At 41.6% G+C, this 27,760-nt stretch overlaps 1 protein-coding gene across 1 annotated transcript; it reads left to right on the top strand.

The window, feature by feature from the left end:
* The first annotated feature begins 6 nt into the window (after positions 1-6).
* On the top strand, positions 7-17,633 carry RUVBL1 (RuvB like AAA ATPase 1). The gene is made up of 11 exons (XM_009284556.2): positions 7-61; positions 820-906; positions 1,538-1,670; positions 5,639-5,790; positions 7,088-7,177; positions 8,028-8,177; positions 9,539-9,602; positions 10,821-11,019; positions 13,052-13,154; positions 16,323-16,414; positions 16,730-17,633. The coding sequence occupies exons 2-11, from the start codon at positions 859-861 to the stop codon at positions 16,887-16,889; spliced, it is 1,191 nt and encodes a 396-aa protein (XP_009282831.2). The 5' UTR covers positions 7-61; positions 820-858; the 3' UTR covers positions 16,890-17,633.
* The last annotated feature ends 10,127 nt before the right edge of the window (positions 17,634-27,760 follow it).

The following is a 27,760-nucleotide window of genomic DNA, read 5'->3' as shown; positions in this document are numbered from 1 at the left end:
CGCGCGCCACACCGAAAAGCCGGCGGGGGCCGGGCTCGTGGGGCAGGAGAATGCGCGGGAGGTGAGCGGGGGTGGGGGGGCCGGGGTGTGTGTGTGTGCAGGGCCCAGCCGGGGCCCCCCTGGGGCTCTGCAGCCTCCAGCCCGGTTGAGGTGGAAGCCTCGGGGGCCCCGGGCGGCGCGGGGGCCAGGTCCGATCTGTGCTGGGTGCCTGTAAGTCTCGTTAGTGAGTGAAAGTCTTTCCTGGGCTCCTCCCTCTGTTCCGCTGCTGTGTGAGGAGCGATGGGGTAACCAAGGCTATTCCTTACGCCGCTGCTTTATGCATTGGCTGGCGGCAAGGGCAGGTGGCTGTCTCCCGGGTTTTAGGCTTAGAAATTGGGGTATCAAAGGCAGTGAAACCTACCAAAAGTGAAGAGATTTGGTGCAAGTGGGTATTGGGGCTTCTGTCTCAATCCGGTGTGTGGCCCTGGGCAGGTGCTTTAGCTGATCAGTCGTTCTGAAAGTCACAGATTCATTTCCTGCTGTATTTTTAAACGTTTATGTATGCGTGCAACTCCAGGAGGGGGAAAGGAGTCTGTGCTCTTAGGTTGAGTTTTGTTGTCTGTGATTTTTTGTTTTTTTAATGTCTGTGTCAGATAAAATGATTGTAGGAAGTAGTTTTTTTCTGATTTTACCTCCCTTTTTATGTGCATGAAATTGAAATCCTCTTTATTTTTAGTGGGCTCACAAAACCTAGTATTTCTAAACACTTTAGTAATATTGGAACAAAAGATACTATAGTAATACTTGTGTTAACAGTGTAAATACTTATTTAACTTATAGGCTTGTGGGGTTATAGTGGAACTAATCAAAAGCAAGAAAATGGCTGGCAGAGCTGTGCTGTTGGCAGGACCTCCTGGAACTGGCAAGGTATTATTTTTCTTTTTTGATATGAAATGAAGTATTCCCAAATCTATTTTATTTTAATTTGTTGCCAAAACCGTTTTAGGGTGGTGGTTACATAATGTTTTCATCTACTGGAATTTTTTTCGTCAATGTATTGACATGGTTTCCTGCTTTATGTTTTGATTTTTGCCATGTCATCAACGTTGGCAGTATCCAGTGCTGCGTTCAGGCATCATTAGTGTGAAACCATCTCTCGTAGGTTGCCAAACACGTAGGTAATATGGTCTCTGAAGGAGAGTCTTAGAAGTTAATTTTCTATTAAAAGCATAAATAGTTTTTGCTTTGTTTATTTCTTTTCCCTGGCTATTGAAGGCTTTTTGCATTTGTATCAGATGTCAAATTCAAATGCCCAGTATTGTTTCTTCAAGGTGTTTTGTACATCTTTGATAAAAGTCACTTTATATGTGTCTAACTTGTTTTGGGAGGGAGGAGGGTTGTTATTTGTGAGAAATATGACAGACAGAATAGTCTTAATACTAAATTGATAGTTGATGTATGGAAGGTGATATGATGAGGAAAGTTAACTTTGTGCAGAAAGAATCCTTTGTTAATTCTCATAAAAATGTGTGGGTTTTGTTTTTGGTTTTTTTTTAAGACTGCTTTGGCTTTAGCTATTGCTCAGGAACTGGGAAGTAAAGTTCCCTTTTGTCCTATGGTTGGAAGTGAGGTCTATTCCACTGAGATCAAGAAAACAGAAGTTCTAATGGAAAACTTCCGACGTGCAATTGGTAAGTTTCAGAAAAACAGAAGAATTAAGTATTTGCATGATACTTATTTTGCTTTTTTCCAGTCATCTAAAACGGAAAAACTCTTCAGTGGTCATGATGGTTTTCGGATTATTGTACTTTTTTAAAGTGCTGATCTTAATTTAGTGAATCTCTTTCACACGTAGTAGAGTCAGGTTTTCTGTTTATAAACCATAATTTGTTGCATTATGGTTTATTCTACTTGCCCAGATTCTCCTCTTATCCTCCAGGTTCATCTGCTGGTTTTGCCTGTGACTCTGAATAAAGCTGAAAGAAAAATTATTTTTAGTTTCTTACGTTAGCAGAAATACTTGCAGATGGAAAAATGCTCTCTCCTTTTTTATTTTAGTGATTTCACTCTACTAAGCAAACAGTCTTAATCAGGGACTCCCAAATGGCAGTGTTAGCCTGACTTAGTATTCCAGTGAGCACAAAGAAGGGTCCATGCCAACAAAATAAATACTTTAACTTAATGTCTTCCTCAATTCTGGAGTGCTTTTACAAGCTTGATGTAAATTGGTTAAATTTGCAACACAACCTCAATGAATATCTAAAATCTCTTATATGATCGCTGCTGACAGCTGATAAATGCAGTTAGAAGTGGCCCTTGTTTGTGTGAGGGTTGGCTAAAGATAGCCTAACTGATTTTAGTACTGAACATATTAACAGTTAATTTTCATGGTTTCTGTACGATGTTTCCCCTTGGACTTCATCTAAGTATTCGGTGGCAGTAAGGTGAAGAAGTCTCTCAGTTCTGCAGTGAAACAAAAGTATTCCATTGATTTTTATAAGAAAGCAACTCTCAGTAGTCCCTGGTCGTCTAGTTACCATGAATCTGGCAGGGCCTGGGGGAGGGAAGCCAGAGACTTGAGTAGTCTGCAATATTTCCTTGATGTGATGAAGTTCCCTGTCAGAGATTTGGAAACCTGAACCAACAGATGAAACTTAGGCCATCCATGTTGTCATTTCTAGAGACAGCAGTATTTTAACTCTCTAAGGTTTAACAGCCAGCTACATTGTTAGTTCCCTGCATTCCCTGAATGTCAATAGAGAGGCACTTCTAAACAAATACTGGTGTTAATGAAAGATGGAACTTCTTTTATTCCTTTCTGTTGAATTCCATGTCACATTTTCATAACACAAACTTTATTGAGTATTTTTATCAGTGTAAAAAAAAAAAATCTGAAATATTTTAAGGGTCTAGTAACTACCATTTTTCATAATGGAACATTTTCCAAACATGTTTAAATCTCAGTTATGTTTTAGCTTCCCTGTCTAATAAATAAATAATTTACAAGGGTGCGTTTTTAAAAAAAAATACTTTGTATGCACAATGCAATGTCAGCTGTGACTGGGTGCAAGAGGAGCTTCAGCTCACACATCAACCAGTATTCATTTAGAGTTGTCTTTTTTTGCAGGGTGGGGGTGGGAGTGTATGATTCCTTATTAGCAGGTTCTGTACACATCATCTGTTGCTCATATTATGCATTTTACTTTCAGAGGGTTTAGCCACCTCAATTTATAAAAATGATAAGGGCTGTTAACATAAATTTTTTACTTCTTTTTTTCTTTTCTTGGAAACAACCATCTGACTGGTTTGGACCCATCACTGTATAAGGAAACTGGGATGACTCCGAGTTTACAGAATTTTTATTGTTGGGAGTCTTTTAATAACAGACTTGACATAGTCTTATGGCCAAGTACTGCTTGGGATATAGTAGAGAGTTTGTAATACCTAAGAAACATAAAAGGACAGAGTGGGAAATGGGAAGATGGAATTGTTGTACACGTTAAAAAAACTTCAGCTGAGAGAGATTAATCCCGTGTAGAGCTTATTAGCAGCTGGCAAGGATGATGACAGTAGCTAATGTTACAGTTCAGTTGCAGTAAAAAATAACTACTGGAATAGCTGCTTAAATAAAATATCTATTCCCTGTGTCTCCAAATTGTAACTGCCAGTAAATCAAACAAGCGCTATTTAACTCCATATAGTGCTATTGAACCAAAACATGAAATAGCCCACAATTGCCTTCTTAGACTCATGCCTCTGATTTGTAAGTAGGAAATGTCTCTGTTTAAGTTAGAGCTCTTTTGAGAATGAAGTTCATAGTTGATACATGCAGAGTCATTTGAAAACAAAGGATAATCAGCAGCAAGTTCAAAGCATCAATTACCTTTGTTCAGATCATGTTCATCTGTAAATATTTTCTATGGACACATCTATATGAGCACATTAGTTTAGATTAGAGGCATGCTTTTGAAGCAAATCTCTAGGTTGTCCTCACTGACTCAGGTTTGGTTTGTGTTGTGGAGCAGACTCTGATCATGTGAATTGGATTCTTTTCAGATGAAAGGAAACTGGAAGATGTGCTTTAGCAGCATACAAAATATACCCCAAACACAAATGGGCTTCCAGTTTTTCAGAGCAGAATAGAGCTCGCGCTGAAAGTTGAAAAACAAAAAGGAAAAACAAACCTGTGAATGTCCACTTCTCAGCACCAGCGGTTCCCATATTGCTTCACATTCCTTGCATATGTAGCCTATGTGATGCAGCCTTGCCTAGGTCAGTTTTATGACTCACAAGGTTCATTAATTTTTTTGTCTGATGTTTGACATACCTGATAAAACATTTTAAAAAATTACTGAAATTAACTTCTGTGTAGAACTTACGTAGTGCTAAATAAGAGAAAGCAAACATTTCTTACCAAGCAATTATCACGTTATCCACAATTAACCTATTTCTCACATTTCAAATCCTAGTCTTAATTTGGGTCCAGTAGAGGGAGACAGACTCATATTTGTCAGTTCTTTATATTTCCCTATCAGCAACTGAAGATTACTGGTGAAGTGTCTGATCTATTTCAAAGCAAAATGAAAAGTTACGGAACAAGGAAAGTTTTATAAAGTCCTAATAGCCTCAGACTGGGCAGGATGACTTCCTTATATCTTGTTACAGCCCATTCATCATTTTTGGTATGGCATGTGTGTCTCATAAAATACTTTATAGAGTCTCTTCAGATGTGGGTTCTTTGAACTTTTATGTAGTTAGAACGTCTGCATAATTGTAGTGGTTGTGGTGATGATAGTGGTTTTTCTTTGGAGCAGTCTAACCGTAAAACTCTTCAGCTCTATATTATTCATCAATTTAAAATAACTTAGTTAATTACAATAGTTGTGACTGGAATAGAAGATACCCAGATACTATGATGATTGCTCAACTGTCTGAAAACCAAGAAAGTAAGGATGTCGTCGTCAGCTATTTTGAAATAGTTTTAAATTTGCATTATAGCAGATTCTGCTAAATTTATCTAAAAAAATACCTTTTGCTATTAACTTGAAAATATTTTAAATGATACATTAACCTTTTATTAATTTTATGAGGTTCTGACACAATACCTGTTAATCAATTTATGTTATTTTTAGCTCAGTTGCTAAAATTTCAAGTTTTTTGTGAAGTTACTTTTTTTCTCTCCTGTCTTTTTCCTTACTCTGCAGGGCTTTTCTGATAGTACAAAAATTGTGTAAAACTCGCGGTTATACTAGTGTCACTGATCTTCAGTTTCAGAAGATGGACTGTTTCTCTGACTTTAGCGTAGGGGAACAAATCAAGCAAATCCCTTCTTTGGGGGAGGGAAAAGAGAGGATACAGACATTTGCTTCAAGAACTAATAACAGACAGAAAGAAGATAACTTCTTAGAGTTTAATAAACTGTTTTGCAGGCCAGAACTTGGGCTGAACTTTCGCTCTGATGACACAGGATGAATATTCTCACTTAATATTGAAGAAAAGAACAATAATTGATCTTTCTCCTTTTGAAAGTAAAAAATTACCATTAAATGTAATGCAGCCTAATAATACCTTACATTCTGTTGGCAGCAATGCAGCAGACTCCTGAGTGTATGCGGCTGTTGATTTGTGTACTGAAACTATTCTAAACAATTTCTTGCAGGGTTGAGGATTAAAGAGACCAAGGAGGTTTATGAAGGAGAAGTCACAGAACTAACTCCATGTGAGACTGAAAATCCTATGGGGGGGTATGGCAAAACCATTAGCCACGTAATTATAGGACTCAAAACTGCAAAGGGAACCAAACAGTTGAAGGTATGTATGGTAGAGTCTCAAAAATTTCCTTAAGTATTTCAGGTCTGCATCTTCTATTTTTAGCACTTCTTATTTCCATTTTAAGCTCTTGATCCCCATCTCTGTAGAGTGGGGATGTCAGGAGGCTGTTTTCTTTTGCTAGACAACTTTATCCTGAGCGTGTACGTTTACCTGCTTTGTGTAGAATATTTAGATGTTAGTCTTGTCTCCTACTAATTGAAATTGGGGATAAACCCATCACTCAGTTAGCAGCTCCTGTTATTTTTCTGTTTGGCAGCACACACTTGTATGTCTTCAACAAGTTAAAGGAGAGTTTAAGCAGGAAGAGATCCTGATGCAGTTTTGCAGCATTTACTGGTACCACAGAAAAATGGGCTGAGTTGGGAATCTGAACTATGATCTGTCTCAGTCAGTGATACGCTCACACTGACCCTGGCTATAAATTCATGTTTATGATAACAGACATAGGAGAAAGGTCTTGGGTTTCCTGATTCTTAACTGAATTTTTGAGGATGGTTTTGGGAAATCTTGCCTGCTTCGGTATAAATTGTTCTTTCTGTCACATCCCTTCTTTCTACATGGGGAGAGTATGCTCTAGTGAATATTTGATTTGAACTGGAAATTGAGCTGGTATGTTGCCAGCTCAGACTCACTTTCCCTTTGTTTTCTTGTACAAGTCTCTGTCCATGTTGTTCAATTTCCCTGTCAGTTAGAGTACAAGAGAACTGAAAGCTGTCTCCATTGCTAAGTATCATCTTGCATTTGTTCACTCCAAAAACAAGAAAATGCAGTGCAAAAGTGAATAAACATGTACTGAGAGAAACAAAAGCATCTAACGTATTCCACATTCACTCTCCCTCACACAGCTCTGCAGAGGATACAGAGTCAAGAAATCAAGTAGCATAATCCAGTACTATAGCCAGATTTTTTATAGAAGTTTTGTTAGAAAGCAAGAGAAGTGCTGCATCCTAGGTATAAATACATTGCCACATTACTCAAAGGCATACTTTGTGATAGTAACTGGTATCATTATCATTATGTTTCTGGCACTTACCGTCACTTCCTTCAGATGGCAGATTTTTTTGGTAAGAAAGTAAGTTCTGTGCATGTTCTTTCAGATTTATTCTCTATCACTACTCCAAGTGTTACAGCTTTATAAAATCCTAGAGGTATTGTTGGGGGGAGTTGCAGTTTAATTTTGTCGGGTGGGAGTGAGCTTTAGACTAAATTTCTCTTCCTTGATTACCATAACAATATGGAACTGTTTTGACCAACTGTGATGTTCGCTTGTCTCCAGCTGGACCCAAGCATATTTGAAAGCTTGCAGAAGGAGCGAGTGGAAACTGGTGACGTTATTTATATTGAAGCAAACAGTGGAGCCGTCAAGGTAAAAGAAAAGTTCTGCACTTTTATGCAGGTGTATGTATTCTTGCAGACCTTTCTCTGCCTTTGTCAGAAGGCTCTCCAATTTATTAACCTTAACTGACATGAAATGGTTACATGGAAGTTTTAAAAAGAGCGCAGTGTTTTCCTTATCTGGAGAGAAAATTCTCTCTTGCATTGAAAGAATGTGGTCATCTGGTTCACAATTAAGGTCATCTGGCAAGGAAGCTATCACTGATGCTGTCTGGATGAGTTTTCTTTTCTGGAAGATCAAGACATCTTTAAGGGAAGGGGGGAAAAACCCAAGCAACTTTAGTCATTTTCAGGCTGACATGTGCAGTGTATTTAATCTTTCTTTTATCGCTCTGGTATTTTCTCCACAAGATATATACATGTAGAAGGGAATACTGCATTAGTTAGCATTCTTTTCGTATCTGATTTAGAAAGTAGTGTACAGCGATACTTGCTGTTTAATGGATGAGCATAATATTTTGTATCATATAATAAATCACCCACCTACAAAGGAGTCTTGAACAGTTCTCCCAATCTCTAGTTAATCTGCTGGATTTGTCCTTTAGCAAGAATTGCATACAGTTAAAAGAAGGGGAGAGAGGAGTGGAATATTCTTGCCACTGAAAATATCAGGTGTTTTTCAACAGAGTTTTTGAGCTTTGATCAGTAGATAGGGTATGCCTGTTGCTAAGCAGGGAGTGGGATGTCTGAATTGTCAGCTGAAGCTTGTCAGGACTGGAATTGTGAACCAAGCCCTTTATTTTTATCAAGTTCGTGTCACTCAAGGTTTTGGCACTGAAACTAATTCTATACCTGGGTTTCTCTTCTTTGCTCTTTCTTAGAGGCAAGGCAGGTGTGATATCTATGCTACGGAATTTGACCTTGAAGCTGAAGAGTATGTTCCCTTGCCAAAGGGGGATGTGCACAAGAAAAAGGAAATTATTCAGGATGTCACCCTGCATGACTTGGATGTGGCCAATGCTCGACCTCAGGTATCTGACTCCACAGATGAAGTCTTTACAGAAAAATTATTTGACATAGGTGTGATGGTTACTAGAATAATCAAGGAGTTGTAGGAGGTTGAGCTGTCCTAAATCACCCTCAAAGATTCCACTATAGGAGAAGCAGTAGGTGTTACACCATGAAGGCCAGTCTACCTCTCCTCTCTGGAGGGAGGTCATGCTGCAGTTGGCTGCCTCAGTGGCCCTGCCATACAGGTTAAAGAGGCAGTTGCTAGGTTAGGATTCATGCACCTGGTCATGGAATGTTTATCGGAGTACATTTACTAACGCTACAGAGAACAGTCTTATAGCCATAGCAAAGCTTTCACATATTTGGGATCCGCTACTTCACAGTTAGTGCATAATCCAGACCTACCTCTCCCCTTCCCTCCACTGCTGTGCCCCATCCCCTGCAGAAAAAGAGCAGCATGGGTTGCTCCTCTTGACAAGGAAGAGAGAAGGAAAGTTGCCTACAGATGTGAGGTAGCAGCAGCCAGATCTGCATCATTTTATTTATTGAAAGTTCTGAATACAGATTAACTTACTCTGCTCTGTGTTTATGGTTTTGTGGCCATGAAGTGGAAACTGAAAGCACTGTGATAAAAGGTCACTAAGTATTTTTGGCTGCTGCAGATTCTGTTGATGTCCCTGCTTCCTTCAGAAATGTTTCATAACCTCTTGTTAAATTTCCCTGTGACTTTCAGTAGAGTTCTGAACATACTGCAGCAAAAAATTGAAAGTAGGAGAATTACTTCTTGCTGTATCTTTACAGAGACCCAGTATTGAGGGAATTCCATCTATGTCAAAAACAAAAGCCACTAACAATACAGTATCTTTGTTTAAAGGCTGGCATCCGTACAGTGTGATACCACAAGCCCTTAACATACTCCATTTCAAAATAAATATCCTTTTCCCAACAAAATCATTTACATGGTAAAAATCAAGGTGTTCAAAACTCCTAAAACTCAGCATAATTGTTCCTGTGTTTACAGGTTGAACACCTGCTGTGCACACAGGCAATCCAAGTCTGTGTTCCCTGACAATTTTAGTCCTTATGAGCTTCTCTGTGACAATTGTTTTAAAAGAGGATATCTCATTTTCTTTTCTTATGTTCTCCAGGTGAACGAGGCTAAAGAAAGGGTGGGGAGGTGGCTAAATGATTATGTTTAGAATACTGTGTTTAGAATGCAGTGAAGTGACCTAACCTTTGACAGATTATCAACCACTGCTGATATAAAGTATCAAGTTAACTGCAACAAAAAACTTCTTTAACTAATTCCTGATTTATAAAATTCTCATGGTATGTGTTCACTACGAGACCTCCTAGCTGATCTGTAACTTTCTTTTCCTAGGGTGGGCAAGACATCCTTTCTATGATGGGACAATTGATGAAGCCTAAGAAAACTGAAATTACTGGTATGAATCCTGCATATTTTTAGACCAATATAACCTATATATTTGCTAGTTAGAAAAGGATTAAAAATAGGGTTATTCATGCACCATCTCTAAATGAATGCCTATGTAATATTTATTCATAAATATTCAGATTTCAAAAAGCACTGATACAGCTGCTAGAATTACAATGGCTGGAAACAGTACAACATGTTATTAGTTTACACATAGAGTGATAAAATATATACTGTACCCTGCACCTATCTTCCTGGGGAGAAAGAGGTTAGAATGCTAGTGCCATCCCCCTTTATCAAAACACCTCCTGCCAGAGAGTGCGAGGCTCACACTTTGAGGAAGAGCCAAACTGAACAACAACAAAAGAAATCTAAAAAATTTTGTTAGGATGCATGCTTATGTGAAGCAACCATACTGAATTTCTGTGGAGTAGAAAAATGGCTTCTAAAGACTCTAACCTTGCTTTGGTTTAGACACCTCTATAGCAGCTGTCTATTGACTTGATGCTTTAAGTGCACTGCTGCTTTTCCTACCTACACATCGTTGGAGGAAAAAAAAAGATCTGCAGAAAGATCTATTCGCCTTTTTGCTTTGAAAGAAATGATGTTTCAGTAAGTGCCTATCTAAATTTAGATCAAAGTCTGTTTCAATACTAACGTGAATGGCGGTCTTTTGAAGTATTTCGTCTGTTCCAGAGGTCAGTTTGCTTATTCTAATGTCAGATTTATCGATGTAACATCTTGTGTAGCTTTGAGATCCATATGTTCACAGAAATTTATATAGCCTTATTTTATTTTTTTTTTTTTTGTTAAATACAACTTCTTCGCTGAAATACAGTAGCAATATTTTATTCTTTCAGTGATGTTCTTTTCAGCCGTGCTTGGAAACTTTAAGTTTTATGTTTTAAACTGAGATTTGACTGACTTCCCTCCCCCCACCCGCCAAACTCCCCAAACCCACAAAAATCATAGTTTTTCACGAGCCACATGAGGGGACAGACTACCCCAGTTAAGTGCTAGTAGTTCAGTTTAGAAGTATTTTGTTGCACAGATGTCTCCCCAATATAGTAGGGAATACCAGAGAATTTTAGCGTCACAGAGATTTTTCCCTGTGATGATAAGATACCAAACCATGAAAAAATTCAAGGAGAATTTTACTTGCTTTAAGTCTTTCATACAGACCTATAGTTCATTAGCAGAACAACTAACAGTTTCTTTTTGTTCTCAGACAAACTTCGAGGAGAGATAAATAAGGTAGTAAATAAATACATCGACCAAGGCATTGCAGAGCTAGTCCCAGGTGTACTCTTTGTAGATGAAGTTCACATGCTGGATATTGAATGTTTCACATACCTGCACCGAGCACTGGAATCTTCTATTTCCCCCATTGTCATCTTTGCTTCCAATCGAGGAAACTGCGTTATCAGGTATGATGTCTAAAGTTGCGTTTTCCAGTTTGCATTGGTCCATAAACCTTGGAATGAGCTATATCAGCAGTTATAATCTTTGAAGGCTTTTGTCTCTGATACTGACATCTGTGATAATCCCTGGGTTACAAGCTGCATTGGTGCTCGAGAGCTGCTCATGAGCTTCATGATGGGACAGGCATTTAATGCCAGGCTGACTGAGTTAAAGCAGATGGAATTCCTTTTGTTTCCACTGACACATCCCTTTTTCTCTAACAGCTTCTGAATTAGCTTCTGAATTGTCTTATTTCCTGGGTGATCTGTAACAATTACCATTCTCATCTCAACACATCTGTTGCTTGCACATTAGGGACATCAAAAGCACCAGGGCTACAAACCTCTAATATCATAGTTCTCTGCTTCTTCTGGATCATTTTGCTGTTTGCTATCCTTATTGCATCAGACTTAAGCTTCCTGTTCTTACTGTTAAAGCATGTCACAGTTCAGCCTCTCCCTACCCGTCGATATTTCCTACTATGCTGGTCTGGCTTTTTGTGATTCTTTGGTCTTGCCAACTAACTTGTTTTTCATCTCCATTCCAGTTCGTGCCTCCACTTCAATATTTTGCACCCACACAATGCATTCTTTGCACGTTCAGTAGAAGTGCTCTCCTCTTTCAGATTCTTCCTTAAGTTCTACTGCTAATTTGTGGTCTAGGTCTAATTATGTCTAAACAAGCTGTCATTAGCAATGATTGCTACTCTTTAAATTGATTTAATTCAGCTGTGTAACCAGCTATTCCTTTCCCTCTTAGTGGTTCATCTGGTATTAATCTTTCTCTGCTTGCATTGCTTAGAAGTTAAGGTGATAAGCCCTTCAAAAATGTTTAAGGTGGACATTGCAGCACTCTCTTTGCAAAGGCACAAAAAGGCTGTCTTGTAAAAGTAGGGCAAATAGAGATCTGTCAGGGTGGATTCACTGCAGATCTTGTTATGAAAAAATGGTGATTTAAGAAAGGAAGATTTCCATAGAGTAGTTGTATCTAATATTGCTAAATTAAGTCCTTAAAAGCAAGCTCTTAACTGTATACTACTCTCTCAAGTAGTTAGTGATGCTCTGATTTGCCTGCTGATGGCTGTTAAAAGGGCCGGGGAAAAATTAATTGTATAGTATAGTTGATTCTGTAACCTCATAAGAGAAGGAATAGTTTCAGAGGAGAGAACACCATCTACTCAAGAGTACAGCAGATGATTGCAGGGCATTTTAATTCATTTCCCAAGAAGGACCATGGCCAAAGCTGCAGTGCCTGAATACTAGCACTGAGCTTAGAAATGTAGTTCTCTACCAGCACTTTACTGTTTTTACCTGCGATCTCTATAGATCTCATGAAATCTGGGTATCTTTCACTCTTGACTTCACAGCAAATTGCAGTGGTCTTGGAAAACCAAGAGTAGATGTGTCTGCAGCCTTTGCTGTTGGGTGTTGTATGTCAAACAGATGAAATGGTTGGGGTCTAGATCCTGCTCTATCCTTCATGCACAGACCTCCACTTCTCAATTTGCTGGATTGCAAGCATGGAGTGTAAACCATTGCAGTATTCACTGGAAGGACTGGGGGAAGGATTAAACAGAGTAATGGCTTATTCAGCAGGAGGGGATGTTCTCCAAATAGATGATAGTGTATATAATTTCTGCTGATACTGCTAAACAACTTAGTAAGAATGATTTGTTTCTTGCTGGAAGATACTTTGGAACATTAGATAAGACTGTATTGTAAGGTACAATGCAGGGAAACATGAAGGAAAGCACCACCTCTAAGTATTTTTGAGTGGCATGTTTAAGAGCTCCAGAAATAGTATTTGTTTCCATCGGGCTGTCCAGTATGAACTTCAGACTAGAATGTTTCCTGTCTCTATCTGGGGAGTGTGTCTCTACGGGAAGACACAAGAATTGTAAACTAGTAGATGTGTAGTCACTTAAAACTGATTTTAGTAAAATCAATGTACTGAACTCAGAATAGTATCTGATCTCTTTCTGTTTGGTTTCTCCTTTAGAGGCACAGAGGATGTAGTGTCTCCTCATGGAATACCACTGGACCTGCTGGATAGAGTGATGATTATCCGAACCATGCTGTATACACCCCAAGAAATGAAGCAGGTATGCACAGCATTTTAGGAGAAATTCTAAAAAGTCCCCAGAGTTCTAGTCTATTGAGATGACTGCTGTGTCTCTGTATATTCTGTTACTATAGTGCTGTTTGACACTTTGTGGTCACCAGGGTTTGTGCCAGAAAGCTTACCACATCCTAAATGCGTGCTGCTTTAGTAACCATTTACAGTAAGCTGGTTAAAATTGTGCATGCAATTTCTTTGTCTGATTTCCACCCACTGATGAGTTGTATTGGTAAGCATATCTAGAGCTGAAAGTGACATCTCACTTGCATGAAATAGCATGAATTGTTAGCTGACCTTATCTCTTGCACAGATGTGCTTTCCGTAGAGTTTGCAGGTTCCAGCAGGTAGTACTTTCTCAGTTGGTATGAGATGAAGTGTCACATTTTGGGACTTTTGGTCCCAGACCTCAGGCTGTTCCTCCACATAAGAGATGAGAGGGATTGAGGAATGCAACTTCATGCACTGCATTTTTGCCTCTATGCCGTGTATTATAGCTTTAACCTACTGGGACTGTCTCCTGAAACTGGGAGGATTTTCGTGCTCCTAGTCAAGTTTGGAAATGTAAGCGTTTCCAAATGTTGCAGAGATATGCTTCTGAATGCCTGAAACTTTTCCTGTGGGGCCATCACGATGTATTGTGTATCGATTATAATGCTTGGACGCCATTATGATGCATCGTGTCAAAGATCCCCCTCATTAGCGTCTGAATGCTGTGAAGTGACACAATGCAGAAGACATTACTGTTTATCATGTCAATTCTTTGTATTATTTAAGAGATAGCGTCAATAGAGGAGAGCGTTGTCACGAGATAATAGTCTCCTGCTGCTGGATAAGTACCAAGGTGAAGCCGAGGCATTTATCGAATATAAACATAGAGGCAGAGCTTCATTTCACTTGATTTGAGGAGCTTTTCACATACAGCTGTTGTGAGCCATTCTCAGGATGATTTTTTGGTACCTAAAAGGACACTTTAAAGCATTATGGTATAGATTACAGTAGAAGCAGCCCAGTGATTTAATAATACGATTATGTTTTGTCTGTATACAAAACAAATTTTAAAGCGTGACTTTTCCTGAGTCTGGAGATGTTAGACTGTTGTCTGGACTTCCCTATACTGTACGTGAATTTTGTGTAGTTAGGGTAGTAGGAGTATGGACTCTTGAGTTACTTTTTGTTAGGGTTGCTACATATAATACCTGCCTAGTGTGCTGTACTATCATGCAGATAATACACTGAAAAGAGCTCATTTCTGAACTGTTGATTTTCAGAAGAGCTGGGTAAGTGCTGTGATTTCCACTCGCCCCAGGGGTGGGGGAAAGGAGGTGTTTACAGTAACATTTCCTAAAGCTAAAAATAGAGTCCAGACATTATGTCCCATAAATCATGTTCCCATAGTCAGATAATCTCATCTTCCTTTAAATTAACGCTTTTGAATGACGACTTCTCTTGGGAGAAGAGGAGGAGCTATTACACTTAGCTTTGGTTTCTAACTAAATACAATTGAGGGGGTTTAAAAATAAGATGTCCGTAAATTTATTTCTCTATTTTTGCTCCCATTTTTCTTTCATGCGAGGAAGAAGTTTTCACGGCTGTTGTTTCTGTGTGAGACTCTTTGCCTTGGCCTTTCACAATTGCTTTGTTTATCAGCACAAGAATTGTCCATTTATCTATTGAAAGTTTGTTCATAACCAGTTCAGAATATTTCTCTTTGTATTGATAAAGTAGAAATCCCATTGTGTAGCTCCGCTCTGAGAGCAAGACCCACAGTTACCTTGGTGCAACCAGAATAGGGAGAAAATTCACTTTTATGTATATTCTAGTTAGGTATTGTTGTAATCTAACTTCTTTGCATACGTGCCTGCTGTTAGATTGTAGAGGTTATAACTGGGACTTTTTGTTCCTCATGTATTTTACCTGATAAACACTTCTTTTCCTATTTCATAGCAACCTATTTATATATGTATTTGCTGGGCTAATGGCTTGGGCCCTGATCCTTCAGTAAGGTTCTACCAAGTTGCTAGTTAAAAAGTTATTTTAAAAAAGTTGTTAAAGATGTGGCATTCAAGATACCTTGTTTCTAGAAGGGGAAGAGTAAGGTAGCAGTATTTGGATAAATGGAAAGTGATGTTTGAGTGATTTAAAAGATGGGGAAAAAACCTTCAATTTGAAATTGCAATTTGCAGCAGCATTGCCAATATTCAGTATTAATATCTTAGCACAACTTCCTGCCATTTCAAGCCCCTCTCTTTTGCTCTGTTCCTTACCCTGACTCCCCTAGTGCATTTTTATGGCTTTAATTTAAACGAGTGCTTCCTGATATCTTGTTTACAAAGCTGCCAAAGTGAAAAATACCTGTATTATATGAGGCTTGCAGTTCCAGAGTTATCTCAGCACTACAACACAACATCATTATCCAGTCTGCCCCTTATCACTCAGCTGGTAATACGGACTACCGAGAGACTTGTGCCACTTTTGTTACAGCTTTATATGCTCAGGCTTATTGGTGATATCTTGCTCTCCAACTTTGTAAAGATCTTCAAACTGGTACAAGCCTGAGACTGTTCTTGAAAGATTAGATTCTTCTTAGTGATTTTTTTTTTTCTTCTTGCAGGAATAGGTGAATCATAGAAAGTAACTTTTTGATTTGTTTTACTATCTTCTTGTCAATTGAATAAAAAGCGTGTTGTGAGCTGCTAAGGAAAGGGCGTAGCTTTCTGTAGGGCTTTTTGGACAGCTCTGCTGTACAGCGGCAATGATACACTGCGAAATTTAGTAACTAACTGGTGTAGCTGTCCACAAGACTTCAGCTGTCACTTACTTCCTGCATACTTTTTCCATTTTCTTGTCTAAGTTCTCATACTCATATTATTAGTAGATGTACTTTGCTAACCATGCAGAATTATCATGAAGGGTTAGTAGTCCAGCCGTGTTACTTTACCTGCCTTTTGTGACAATCAGTTTTTCAACATTATATTTGCCTATTCAAAGACTTAATTCTACAAATTCTGGTGTAGCAGTAAGTTACACTAGGATAACTCTCCACACCAGCATGTCTCATCTCTAAGCTGACAGAGTTCCCAGATACTAAGCTAAGTAGTATAGCATGCTAATTGTTTGGGCTGGTACCTCACTTACTCATTCATCCCAACAGATCATAAAACTTCGTGCTCAAACAGAAGGAATTAATATTAGCGAAGAAGCTCTAAACCATTTAGGGGAAATTGGTACCAAGACAACCTTAAGGTAAGTTGAGCGCAGTTGGCTTTTCTCTTTAAGTATGACTGGGTCTAAAAACACTGTAGAGTAACTCACTCTTGGAAGTGAGACAACCCTCTTCCCATACAATGATGTGGTGTATTGAGGACAGCGCTAACATTAAAAAGAGTGGTAATCCTCCTCTTTCCTCCTTTAAGGAATGTATGTGCTGGAGGGTCTTGCGGACTTTCTATACTGCCGGTAGAGCTGTGTGTTTCCTAACAAATCTCCCACCCCTACGGATATTCAGTTCACTGGGATGCACTGAATTGTAATTACTCATCCATCTCTGTTTGATCACAGGTATGCTGTGCAGTTACTGACCCCAGCCAACCTGCTTGCCAAGATTAATGGGAAAGACAGCATTGAGAAAGAGCATATTGAAGAAATAAATGAACTTTTCTATGATGCCAAATCCTCAGCAAAAATCTTGGCTGATCAGCAGGAGAAGTACATGAAATGAAGAGCTTATCATATTAGATGCTTTGAAGTGGCTTTAACCCTTACCCAGGGCTGGCTTAATTATTGAATGAGAAGTGTTAAAGGTTTGTCTCTTCCGGGACTGAAAAACATTTAAATGTTGGACTGCTTTGTCAGGCCAGAATTAACTATCGAGTGTTCCTGTTTCATTATCAACAATAAGGTGCTCCATGATGTCTGTGTAACATCTTAGTCTCCCTTTTATGAGTATATATATGAAATGAATAGCTCTTGACCCATCAGTTTTGTCTTTAGATTTCATTACAGAAGAGCTCTAACTGAAGTTGATGCTTAAGAACAGTCTATTTTCTTTATGAATGGTGTTTTAAAATAGTTTCCTTTTACAGATGAGAACTTTTTTTTTTTTAATCAAAGTTTGTCTGAAATGCTTTATAATAAAATATTTCAAGAATATTGGAAGCTTGCATGTGTTTGCCCTGGGTGTTGACCTGCCTAAAGAAACAAAATAAGCTGGAATTAACAAAGCCAAATGTGAGTAAAATGGATTGGCAACACAAAATAGATCTACAGCAAAGGAAAGAAATAGCAATGGGACCTTTTTAAAGTGTTTATTCTTTTGTCTTGGGTTTTATTTTCTGAAGACTTCTTTGGAGAATGCAGAAATACATAATAGTAATTATCTTGGCCCTATTTAAAGCCTTTCTTCCAGAGTAACTTATCCTTTGTGTTTTCTTAAAGCATATTAAATAAAAATTGCTTTCCATCATGGTTAGCTATTTTTTCACTATGTTCTGTCCCCACTTTCTTGATCACCCAGGATCAGAAAAAATCGCAAACTAAAAATGTATGGATATTCATACATAAAAATGAAAGTTAGCAGAACGATAGCGAAAAGAATAACCCAATAATTAAGGTTTGAAATCCTGCTCTGCACAGACTTTGTATGAACTTAGCCTTAGTCTCTTGTTCACAAAGTATGCTTCTTTGTTTTGTAAAGCATGGATACTTGATTGCTTCACAGCACTCTGAGGGTGAATGATTTAAAGATTAAGGTCCTTGTTACACTGAAATACAAATCTGTGTAACCATGTAAATGGATGAACTAGGAAAAAAAAGTAGAAGCTTTATAAAGTGACTAACTTCACATTCTTTATTAGAACCTTTAGTGATTTGAAACACTTTATGTACACTTACTTAAATAAGCGTAGTTCTTAGGGTAGGGTGGGAAGGGAAGAAATAACTTGTCACAGGAGCCCAGTTTTAAATACCCTTTTTCTTTTTAGCAGCTGCGAAGTGGAGAAGGTAAGTTTTCAATGAATACTTTCAGCTCATCAAAAATTTTAATCCACGTTCCTAAACGAGAAGCTTTCTGACAAGTACCAAACATACAGCTACTAAGCCTTCTATGAATCCTTCACAGAAAGTCATCGGCTCCTCACACTGGGAGAACCTCAGCAGTATTGTATTAGGCAGACACTGGCAATGGCTTTTTTCTTTTTTTTTTTTTCTTTTTTCTTTAGCCCAGTTTTAAATACCCTTTTTCTTTTTAGCAGCTGCGAAGTGGAGAAGGTAAGTTTTCAATGAATACTTTCAGCTCATCAAAAATTTTAATCCACGTTCCTAAACGAGAAGCTTTCTGACAAGTACCAAACATACAGCTACTAAGCCTTCTATGAATCCTTCACAGAAAGTCATCGGCTCCTCACACTGGGAGAACCTCAGCAGTATTGTATTAGGCAGACACTGGCAATGGCTTTTTTCTTTTTTTTAAAAAAGGTAAAAAGCACCTCTGTTACTCATTTTGCTTTCCTAAGAGGTTTTCTTTTAAGAGTTCCTGGTAGTTAGAGAAGCTAAAATGATCACAGAGCCATAGCGTGCATGTTTATATAAAGTACATTTACATGGCTTAATTGCTATGTATCAAATATAACAAAGCTTCGTTGTTAAATCATAGAATTCTGACTTCTAAAACTAACGCGTAAGCTCAGTCATCGTCTTTTTGGGGAAGGAATCCAGCTGCTAAAAACCTCTGTCCTCACCCCCATATGCTCTAGAGGCTTGTCTCTTCCTTGTACTGAAGTGCTGTTTGTGGAAATTGCTAATGACTTTTCCACTCCAAAATACGTGGACTGGACAGCAGAGACTGCTGGGGAAAAAAAAGCAGAGCTGGAAGGAAGGTGGATGGTTTGGATTTAATAATGTTTTGATCGCATTCTACCATCTCAGCCACGTGAAAACCTGTCCCATTCTTCAAAGTAAAATTCAGTACTCTGTCAGCCAACCCTAATTAGCTTTTGTACTTTAAATAATCCATCTACTCCTTTCTCTACATCTGCAACTAAACAGTAGTGGCAGAGATATTTAATGAATGATTTTTGGTTTATCTGTGAATACTTTTGGCCAAGGAGCGATCTTGCTTTCAAACCTGAAACCCCTCTCTCTTACTGACTCCAAATGAATAAAGATTGCAACTACACCATCAGACTAATTTCCACAGCGCTTCTAAAATCTCTTTCTACTGCGCAGACGGCATGTTCTGTTGTAGTGCTATGGCACGATGGAAAGGGACCCAGTGAATTAAGCTGCTGCATGGTCAAAATTGAACCTGTCTTTCCTGTCGCAGTTTGAAAGTCCTTCTTGGCAATGATAAATGTTGTTATTTAAGAATATAAGTACCATTTTTCTTTGAGTTTTCTGAAATATCTAACTGATCAATTTAGAAAGAAGTTTGACTAAGCCCTAAATAATTCTGAATGCCAGAGCTGTTCAAAGTCCCAATCGAGGTTTGATGGCATTGGCTTTTTACTGATAAATTCGGCTGTCTTCACACAGCAGCAAAAGACCTACTGGGGCAGCAAAGGGTGGTGCCTCCTGGAATACTGAAATCTTTCTTAAGACCACTGTTCCCGCTGCCTACTGTTGGCAGGAGAGGGCAGAAACTCTTGTTTCTCCTTTGGCAAACCAGTTATTTCTTTGCTTACAAAATGTTCTTTATAAAAATTCAAGCTCTGTAAAACTGGGAAGAAATATCTGTTCTCACAAGTAGTAAAACAAGTGATCCTCTGTAAAACTCAAGCTGGATAGCCTACCAGACCTCAGATATCAAGCAAAGACCTAGGAAGAAGTGAACCGTGTGCCACACGCTGAAAATTAGCAGTTCCATCCAACCCTAGTTTCATAGCTGACTTCATGACTGATGGTGCCTGTCACTTGAGACTGACTGCAGGTACAGAAGTGTACTTTAGGAGGAAAACAAGATCTCAAAATACACATGGGGGAAAGCAGCAGCAATCAATCTAAATTGGCATTTTTCCCAAACCTTGAGCAGTTTAAAAAAAAAAAAAATCATTACTTCATCATCTAAGACCATCCTTATATCTGCCAAGTTAGTCGCAGCCGCTGCTCTGCGGCAGAGCGGTGGCTGGTACCAAACAATCCCCAGAGAGGAGCAAGAACCCTTCTAACGGGCAACGGCAGGTTTAGGTGCAGGGTGTGCTCAGGAGGGGTCGTTGTTACCTACTGCCGTGCTCCTCCTCCTCAACCCTCGGTTCTGCTACTGAAGGAGGTGACTCGGTGCAAATCGGCTCGTGACAGGAAGGGCCTCACTCTTCTGTTCTGCGCGTTAATGTTCGTACCGCAGCAAATAAGCCCCTGCCTCATCTGACCGTGCACCGGCTCTGGAGAGCTCCCTCCCGAGGGTGCCATCTCTCTGACGGCCATTAAGTGTCTGCGAAAGACGTAAAGCTGCGATATAAAGGGAAAATCCTTCTAAGCTAAATGGCGAGCGAATGTTTATCTAGCCTATTAAGTGACGTCTGGCAGACTTACTGGTGTCAAAGCTTTGCCCATGAAAATAGTCTTTCATATTACCGACAAAAATAGTTCTGTTGAAAGAATCACTGCACCATATACAATAGCTACTGATGAAGGATCTTTAAAAAAAAAATAGAAATACTTATTTGACACAAAGCTGCCCCTTGAAGTGGGAGGCGAACGCAGCAAGGAACATTCCCACCAAGTAAGTTTGGTTATTAATATTAAACGTGAAAGAACAAACTATTATTTTAATTCTTTTCTTCCTATTTTCCACAAAGGTTGCACTTAATGCATTAATCTTCTAAGCGAAGTTTTTACGACCGATTGCCTGCACACTATGAGAAGTTTCACCATCCATTACTCGCAGGGAAACGGGCCCTGCTGTGTAGGAAAATATTTGTTACATCTTATCAGGGTGACACATAATCTAACAACAATTACAGCAGGCCCATATTTTGTACTATTTCAGTTTCAACGTGAAAAATAGTTCTAATATTAAACCTGGGGTGGGTGGGGGTTATAGTAACCAGTTGAATATTATAAGCTGTGATTTCCTTTCGACGTGGAGCGGTGCCACACTCGGATCCTGCTCTGAGACAGCGGATACACATAAATCCAGTGTACGTGCCTCCTGCGCAGATGCCACGGTGTGGTAGCGACTGAAAGTTGACTCCCCCTCTTTACACACACTGAGGTCAGAAATTGCCACGTCTTTGGTTTTCCTGTGGCCAAAAGCATCTAAAACACAATTAACCTTTATGAGAAAAACGGGAGATACTCTGAAAGCTGACCCAGCTAGGAGACCACGGATGTCAAGAAAACACAAGATCACCCCCATTCTAAAAACTTTCCATCTCGAAAACTGGTCCAAATGCCCTCAGTGGAAAAACACCGTGATGCCCCTCTCGCATTGGCCTTTACTGTTTAAAACTGGGGTACCAACAAAGAACAGCACCGGGGTGCACGCAGCAGCTCACGACGGGGTACGGGCTATGCTGAAGGACAGCAGGCACGAGACAAGCGTGTAACCTTGCCTTAGGGACGCAGGACGGCCAGAGGATGTGCTGGTGTTACGTCAGTGACCTGTTTTAGACCCTGCATCCTCAGCACCGTGGCAAGGCCAGCAAAACGTTCATTTGGGAAACTCTTCCTCTGTGCTGATGCCTGCGCCCACACTTGGAGCGTGAGATACATCAGCGTTCCTCAGGGTGGGAAACATTCCAGAGAGGTGAAGATGATGATGTTGGCAGAGGATACCCTGGTAATCAAGAGTCATTACCAGCAGGAGTTTAAAATAAACTCCGCTGTTCTCATCCAGCCTCAGAGCACCCAGAAGCATTTCCAGCCTAACATTTCAATACCTTTAAAAGGAACAAAGGCAAGTGCCCAGCTCTGTGTCAGCTCTGGGAGCTGGGTGTAAATACACTTTGGGCTCTCAGTTCACCACCCGTATCTCCTCTGCTGATTAATAGCTTTGGAGCCTGTGCATCATTGTACATATTTTAATTGTGCATGTCCAAGCAAGTCATTAACACCAGGCAAAGAGAGAGCACTGATATCCTGGGAGTGGGCAAGGTTACAACGGCAGAATTTATTTAGTGGGAAGATTTTGATAAGGCGAGCAGGCCAGGGAAAGAGCAGACTTTTTTTCCTTTAAACAATAAAAATTAAGAACCAATTTATTTTTATTACAAACAACATTTTCAACAACCATCACTTGGGGTTTTTTGGGGTGCCACTTAAAGTTTTCCAAAGAGGAGAGGACCTAATGCTGCTCACTTGGCCTTGTAACTGTGCAGCCTGCACGGCTCTGCTGGGGTCCCAGCCCCAATTTCCAAACCAGGCGCCAGCCCCCCGGCTCTGCCGCTGCCCCTCTCTGCTGGCCGACAGCCCCGTGACTCTGCCGGCAGCCAGCAGAGCTTGTGATGGTTTTCTGGTGTAAAACCAGGCAAACAAGGAGAAAGAGGAGAGACTTGAGCACGTTTCAGATCGGAAACCAGGCATAGGAAGGGACTCGGGGACAGCAAGGAAGCAAAGACTACACATATCTGCCTCTCAACATCTGCAGCTGATGCTTTCTTTTTCTTTTCCATAGAAAGAAAACTCACATTCCTGAGTCTGCAATGAAAATCGGGAAACAGCACAACCTGAGATTTTACTGTCCGCTCGCCACGGCCTCTGATCCCACAGCCCTTTGTGGATCCCGTCTCCTGTGGGAAGGTGGAAGCCACAAGGGCTGTCGAAAGCAGCTGTGGTAAAAACACATTAGTGCCCCAACTTCCAGACCAAGCTCATGCAGCGCGGGAGACAGTCAGGGAGGCCGGCTGCGGGCTCCTACGCTTTGGGCTGACTGGGGTGCAGAGCAAGGCAGGAGGTCTGCCCTCGTCCAGCCCCAGGCTGAGCTCCTGGCAGGGGCTGCTGCTGTGTAAGCGGGGAGAGGAGGGTGGCTCTGCCCTCTCCGTAGCAAAGGCCCTTTGCCTATCAAGGACCTTTGTCAAGCAAGTGTCAGCAAGGACAAAAGCAACATTCCCAGCACGTGCCTGATCCCCTAGACCTGGAGCTCCGTCCCTGCAATTGCCGATTCCCTGTTGCACAGGGCTTGCTATCCTGTGACCTTCAGTGCTTTAAGAAGTTATAAAGGCCAGAAGATTAGTATTGTCTAGTGGTAAGAGCAGGAGACCAAAGTCTGAGTCATTTCTACACTGCAAATTCAACTACGTTGAGTAGTTTCCCCATTTCATTAAGATGTTTGCAGACAGGACCAAATTGTTTATAATCATCTTAGTGGAATGGTGCTACAGAAGCCAGCTCATAACCTGATTTCTTTAATGTGATTAAGGGACAATTTGATCCCATCTGCAAAAGCAATCAAAATACTGCAACGTATCTGTGCTCTGCCATAACCATAAATATGATGCAAACATGACCTCACCTCATGTTTAAATGTGTCTTGCCCAAGGTGACAACCTCTCTGGTTAGACTTCATGCAGTGTCTAGTTCTTTGGTGCAATACTTCAGAGTTAGAGTTAGCAAGAGATTAACCACATGCCAAGAAAGCACTCTGAAACCTGCTTTGTTTTATAATTCACCTGATGTACATTATGAATGGAGCCCTGGCCCCACTTACGTCATTACAAACCTGCACTGGTTGCAGCGAGGCTCCTGGGGATCTAGACAGCGAGGACGGACTTTGTGTGACGTCATTTTGGCCATTTTTGGCTGAGGCCATTGGGCCTGGCTCTGCCTCCCACACTCTGTACCTGCCCAAGCAGCGTGGTACAATATTAAATAGCATGCAAGTTGCACTGCATGTGTTGCTTGTCAGCATCATCATATATCCTAGGACTGTAGTTTTGAGGCTCGTTCATAAATGGGATGGGGCACTGTTTCCCCTGACAGCATGTAGGAAGTTTGTGCAGGATTCCCTAATACACCTGTTTTTTTAGCCCCGAAAGGTTGGTATTCAGGCCAAGTCTAGAGAGTAACATCAGCATGATAACTGTTTGCACTGGAAAAGGACTTGCTTCCCAGGTTCCCGTTGATTTGGATGCAATCACCTGGCAGAGGTTTGTTGCCAGGTTGCCAGCCCCTGTAAATGCGGTAACTCTAAAGATACAGCCGATCCCTCATGACAAGCTCCGAAAGCATGAAGCCAAGCCTGAGTCGCACACACAGCGCATCCTTCCACTGGAGAAGTAACAGCTGAAATGAACGTAGGAGTCACGTCCTGATATCTCAAGACCCAACCCTATTCCTGATTTACACTGCAGTCTTCAATGACTCATTCTCCTAGGTAACAGTTTCCCAGCATCCGTTACTTTGGGCACTTATGTTTTAGAGATCATAGGCACACGCGTGTTAAAAATGTGCAGTACCTTTGCAAAACCCAAGCTTCAGCTGTACAGATGCTCTCATGCTAAGGTTGATAGCATTAGTGGAAATTCAGGAATGTAGATGTTGCGTTCATGTTTTCCCAAAGCACCTCAGTACCTAGAAGGAGCCCAAGTCTCGGTGAAGCTCAGGCTTTGATTGTTTTGTTTTCAAAATCATCGCAGGCATTTGAGTTAGAGGTCCCTGTTCTTATAGGTCCAGGCCATGGAGACACCAGACTACAAACTGCAGAAAATGTTACCAGGTAAAAGCATTATTTCCTCATTTTAGCACCAGCAAACCGCATCTGTATCATCTCTGCAGAAGATATGTGAAGGGTTCATTCTTTAAGCACCCTCCAAAGTTCCTGGATGGACAGACCAAGCCAACTGTCCAGGACCCATTTCCTCTTCTGTGTGTTCTTGCTAAGGAGGTCTGCATGGAGACCAGAGCTCCACTTCCCTGCATGAGCTGTGCTTATCCATTCTGGGTTCAACTTTTCTGTATGGATGAGGGAAATGTTCCTCAAGGACTGTTTTCACCACCACTTATTACCAACATTTATCCCAGCCATATGGTTCACACACCCACCAACTACTGTCTGCAGAAGTTATCTGCTTTCGTGGAGAAGGCAGGAAGTAATCACCGCTCAATTTTTGGAAACCACATAGAACAAACTACTTCTTTCGGAGATGCTGCCTAACCCTCCTTGCTTTCCTTCTGATCCTCCGGGATTTGAGACGATGGACTGCAGAGACCAGCACCCCCAGCTTTTACAGACAAACCTGTTTGATCCAGATCTGTGTATAATCCCCGCTTTTATTAGGATAAAAACAAAACCAGATGCAGATTAGCAAATCAGTTGTAGGTACAAGAGAGCGAATACGCAGAATGAGAGAACCGACTGCCAAACACTAATGCTAAAGAATTCAAGCCCAAGGGCTTCATCCCAGGGAGGGACTGACAACCGCAGAGCAGAGCTGGGCAGCCTGGAAAGCTGCTAAAAACCACAGGAGATAACCGCGTTCGAGGACATTGCTGCTTATCCCTTAAATTAAAATAGACATGTTCCTTAAATACAACAAACACGAGCCCCCTCCATGCCTCTCGCAGATGTACGCGCCTGCTGCTCTCCCCAGACCGCCAGTGTGGGGCTGCCAGCGTCTCTTTCACACCAGGGGTGGAATATACCCCCCACAAACTTCCCCAGCCGACCCCCCACACGCGCGATTACTCGGAGGGGCTGATGGGTGTGCGCGGTGCTGGGCAGCTGCAATGGGAGCCCTCGGGCACCTCCTGCGACGGCCCCGGGCGCAGCGATGCAGGGCTGGGTACTGGTGCACACGTGGGCAGCGGCTCTGAGCAACGCAATGCTACGACTCAGTCCGTAACTCAGGGTTTTGGGGAGGCTTCGGGGTTTGGACTAACACACAAGCATCTTCCATGCAGGGGAAGCCATAAGAGCATGGTGGGCCAGGGACCAGCCACACCGCAGCCTGGAGACAGGGGCATCGTGCCCTGGAAGGCAAAATTCCTCCTCTGGGGAAACAGGGCAGTTTCCACGCAGCGCTGCTAAGGATGGGGTTGGGGATCGAGTCTGGCTGGATCCAAAGGATGTAGTCCCAATCACCCAGAGCAGGACACAAGTAGGTCCCCGCTGCAGGGAAACTCACAGGGCTTGTAACCACGTATTTCTTTCTCCAGGCTGCGGAGGCAAAAAGAGATCTCTGTCCAATGTAAATCCACTGCACACAACAGAGTCGTGCTGGTTTACACCAAGGACTCTCTGGGCACGGGGCTACTCCCCGGTCCCTCCCGTCACGACCGGCTCTGCCGTGCAGGAGTATGGTGGCTTTCAAAGTTGCTTCTCTCCGAGGGTGGGTGAAGGATCCCTCTCCCCCCATCGAGGGCACCCCGAAGCGCTGCAGGCCAGGGAACACGACAGGAGCTTCAAACCCGACGCTGGCTCCCCGCTGGAGGCACGGGCGTGTCGAGCTGCCAGCATCACCTCCAGCTTCACTTTTTGATTAATGTTCTTCCAAACTTTCCTTGGCTCCCCACGCTCCCACTTTCTGTCACCCTTCTCATTACAGATGTATCTTTGCATCAAGGAAAGCAGGAGGAAAAATTGTTCTTTCAGGGTGACAGCTGAGCGAGGGCTATATTATTAAAGGTACCAATCATAGGTGCCGAGCTATCATCGCACGATGAATGCACTTGTCAGGAGCCCGCGGCGGCCGGGGGAGAGAGGGAGGGAGCGAGGTGGCGGGACGGCGGCACTCGCTTCCTCGCTCCTCTCCTCCCGCCCCCCGCTTTCCCTCTCCTTTAATGTTGGCCACCTCCTCTCGCCTGAACTTGGACCTTCAGCAGCGACAATTTCTCTGGCCTCGACAGCACGATTAATTTCTCCTGCCCTCTGCGGGGCCTCCGAGTGCGGTGGAAGTCCAGCTGGCCTGCTGCTGATAAGATGTACCTTTTGATTTGTTTTGTCTTTGATTGCCTTTTCTGTCACCTACAATGGCTGGCCGCCTGGAGACCTCCACATCGCCTGACTGACGGATCTATTTATCTATAGGCTGCTCCCCGGCTTCTCCTCCCCCTCGCTCCCCTCCTCCCCCAAACCACCACCTTGTACCACTGAAGTCCCAGTCTAATAGAAGCCGTGAAGGCTCATCCACCATAAAATACATCTGCCATCCTCCTTCTCTCCAAGATAAAAGCCTGTCAGTGTTACTTTCCAATTCCAGGCAGCTTGATTAATGGTGAAAAGCCACTGCAAGATCGACTTCTGGTTTTTACAAGCGCTGTCAGCCGGCCCAGGGTTATGCGAAACAAACACTCATAGAAAACAAAACAAAATGAGAAAAGGTTGGGTGGGGAGGGAGGACAGGGATGGGGAGGAGGGGGCGAGGGTAACCAAATCATATTAGGCTCAAGACTAAATAAAATGGAAACCTGGAGCCATCAAATCCCTGTCAGCCAGGTGCAGAAATACGCTCCGCAGCTCATTGTACCAAGGCAAATTATGGCAATAATAAATCATTGTTGAAGACAGATTGTTGATAATTTTTTTTTTTTTTTTTGTGATGGTGGCATTCAATAGGGGCGCTGGGACACCTGCCACTGGGCTTGGAGCGAGAGCCAGAGCAGGTTATTAGCCTGTCACTCAGCCCTCCTCCCCTCACCCCACAGGGATGGCAGGCAGTG

The sequence above is a fragment of the Aptenodytes forsteri genome, unplaced genomic scaffold (genome assembly GCF_000699145.1).
Source record: "Aptenodytes forsteri isolate BGI_AS27 unplaced genomic scaffold, ASM69914v1 Scaffold53, whole genome shotgun sequence".
Classification (NCBI taxonomy): Eukaryota; Metazoa; Chordata; class Aves; order Sphenisciformes; family Spheniscidae; genus Aptenodytes; species Aptenodytes forsteri.
The sequence above is the reverse complement of the archived record's forward strand: the minus strand, read 5'-3'. Positions and strand labels throughout refer to the sequence as shown.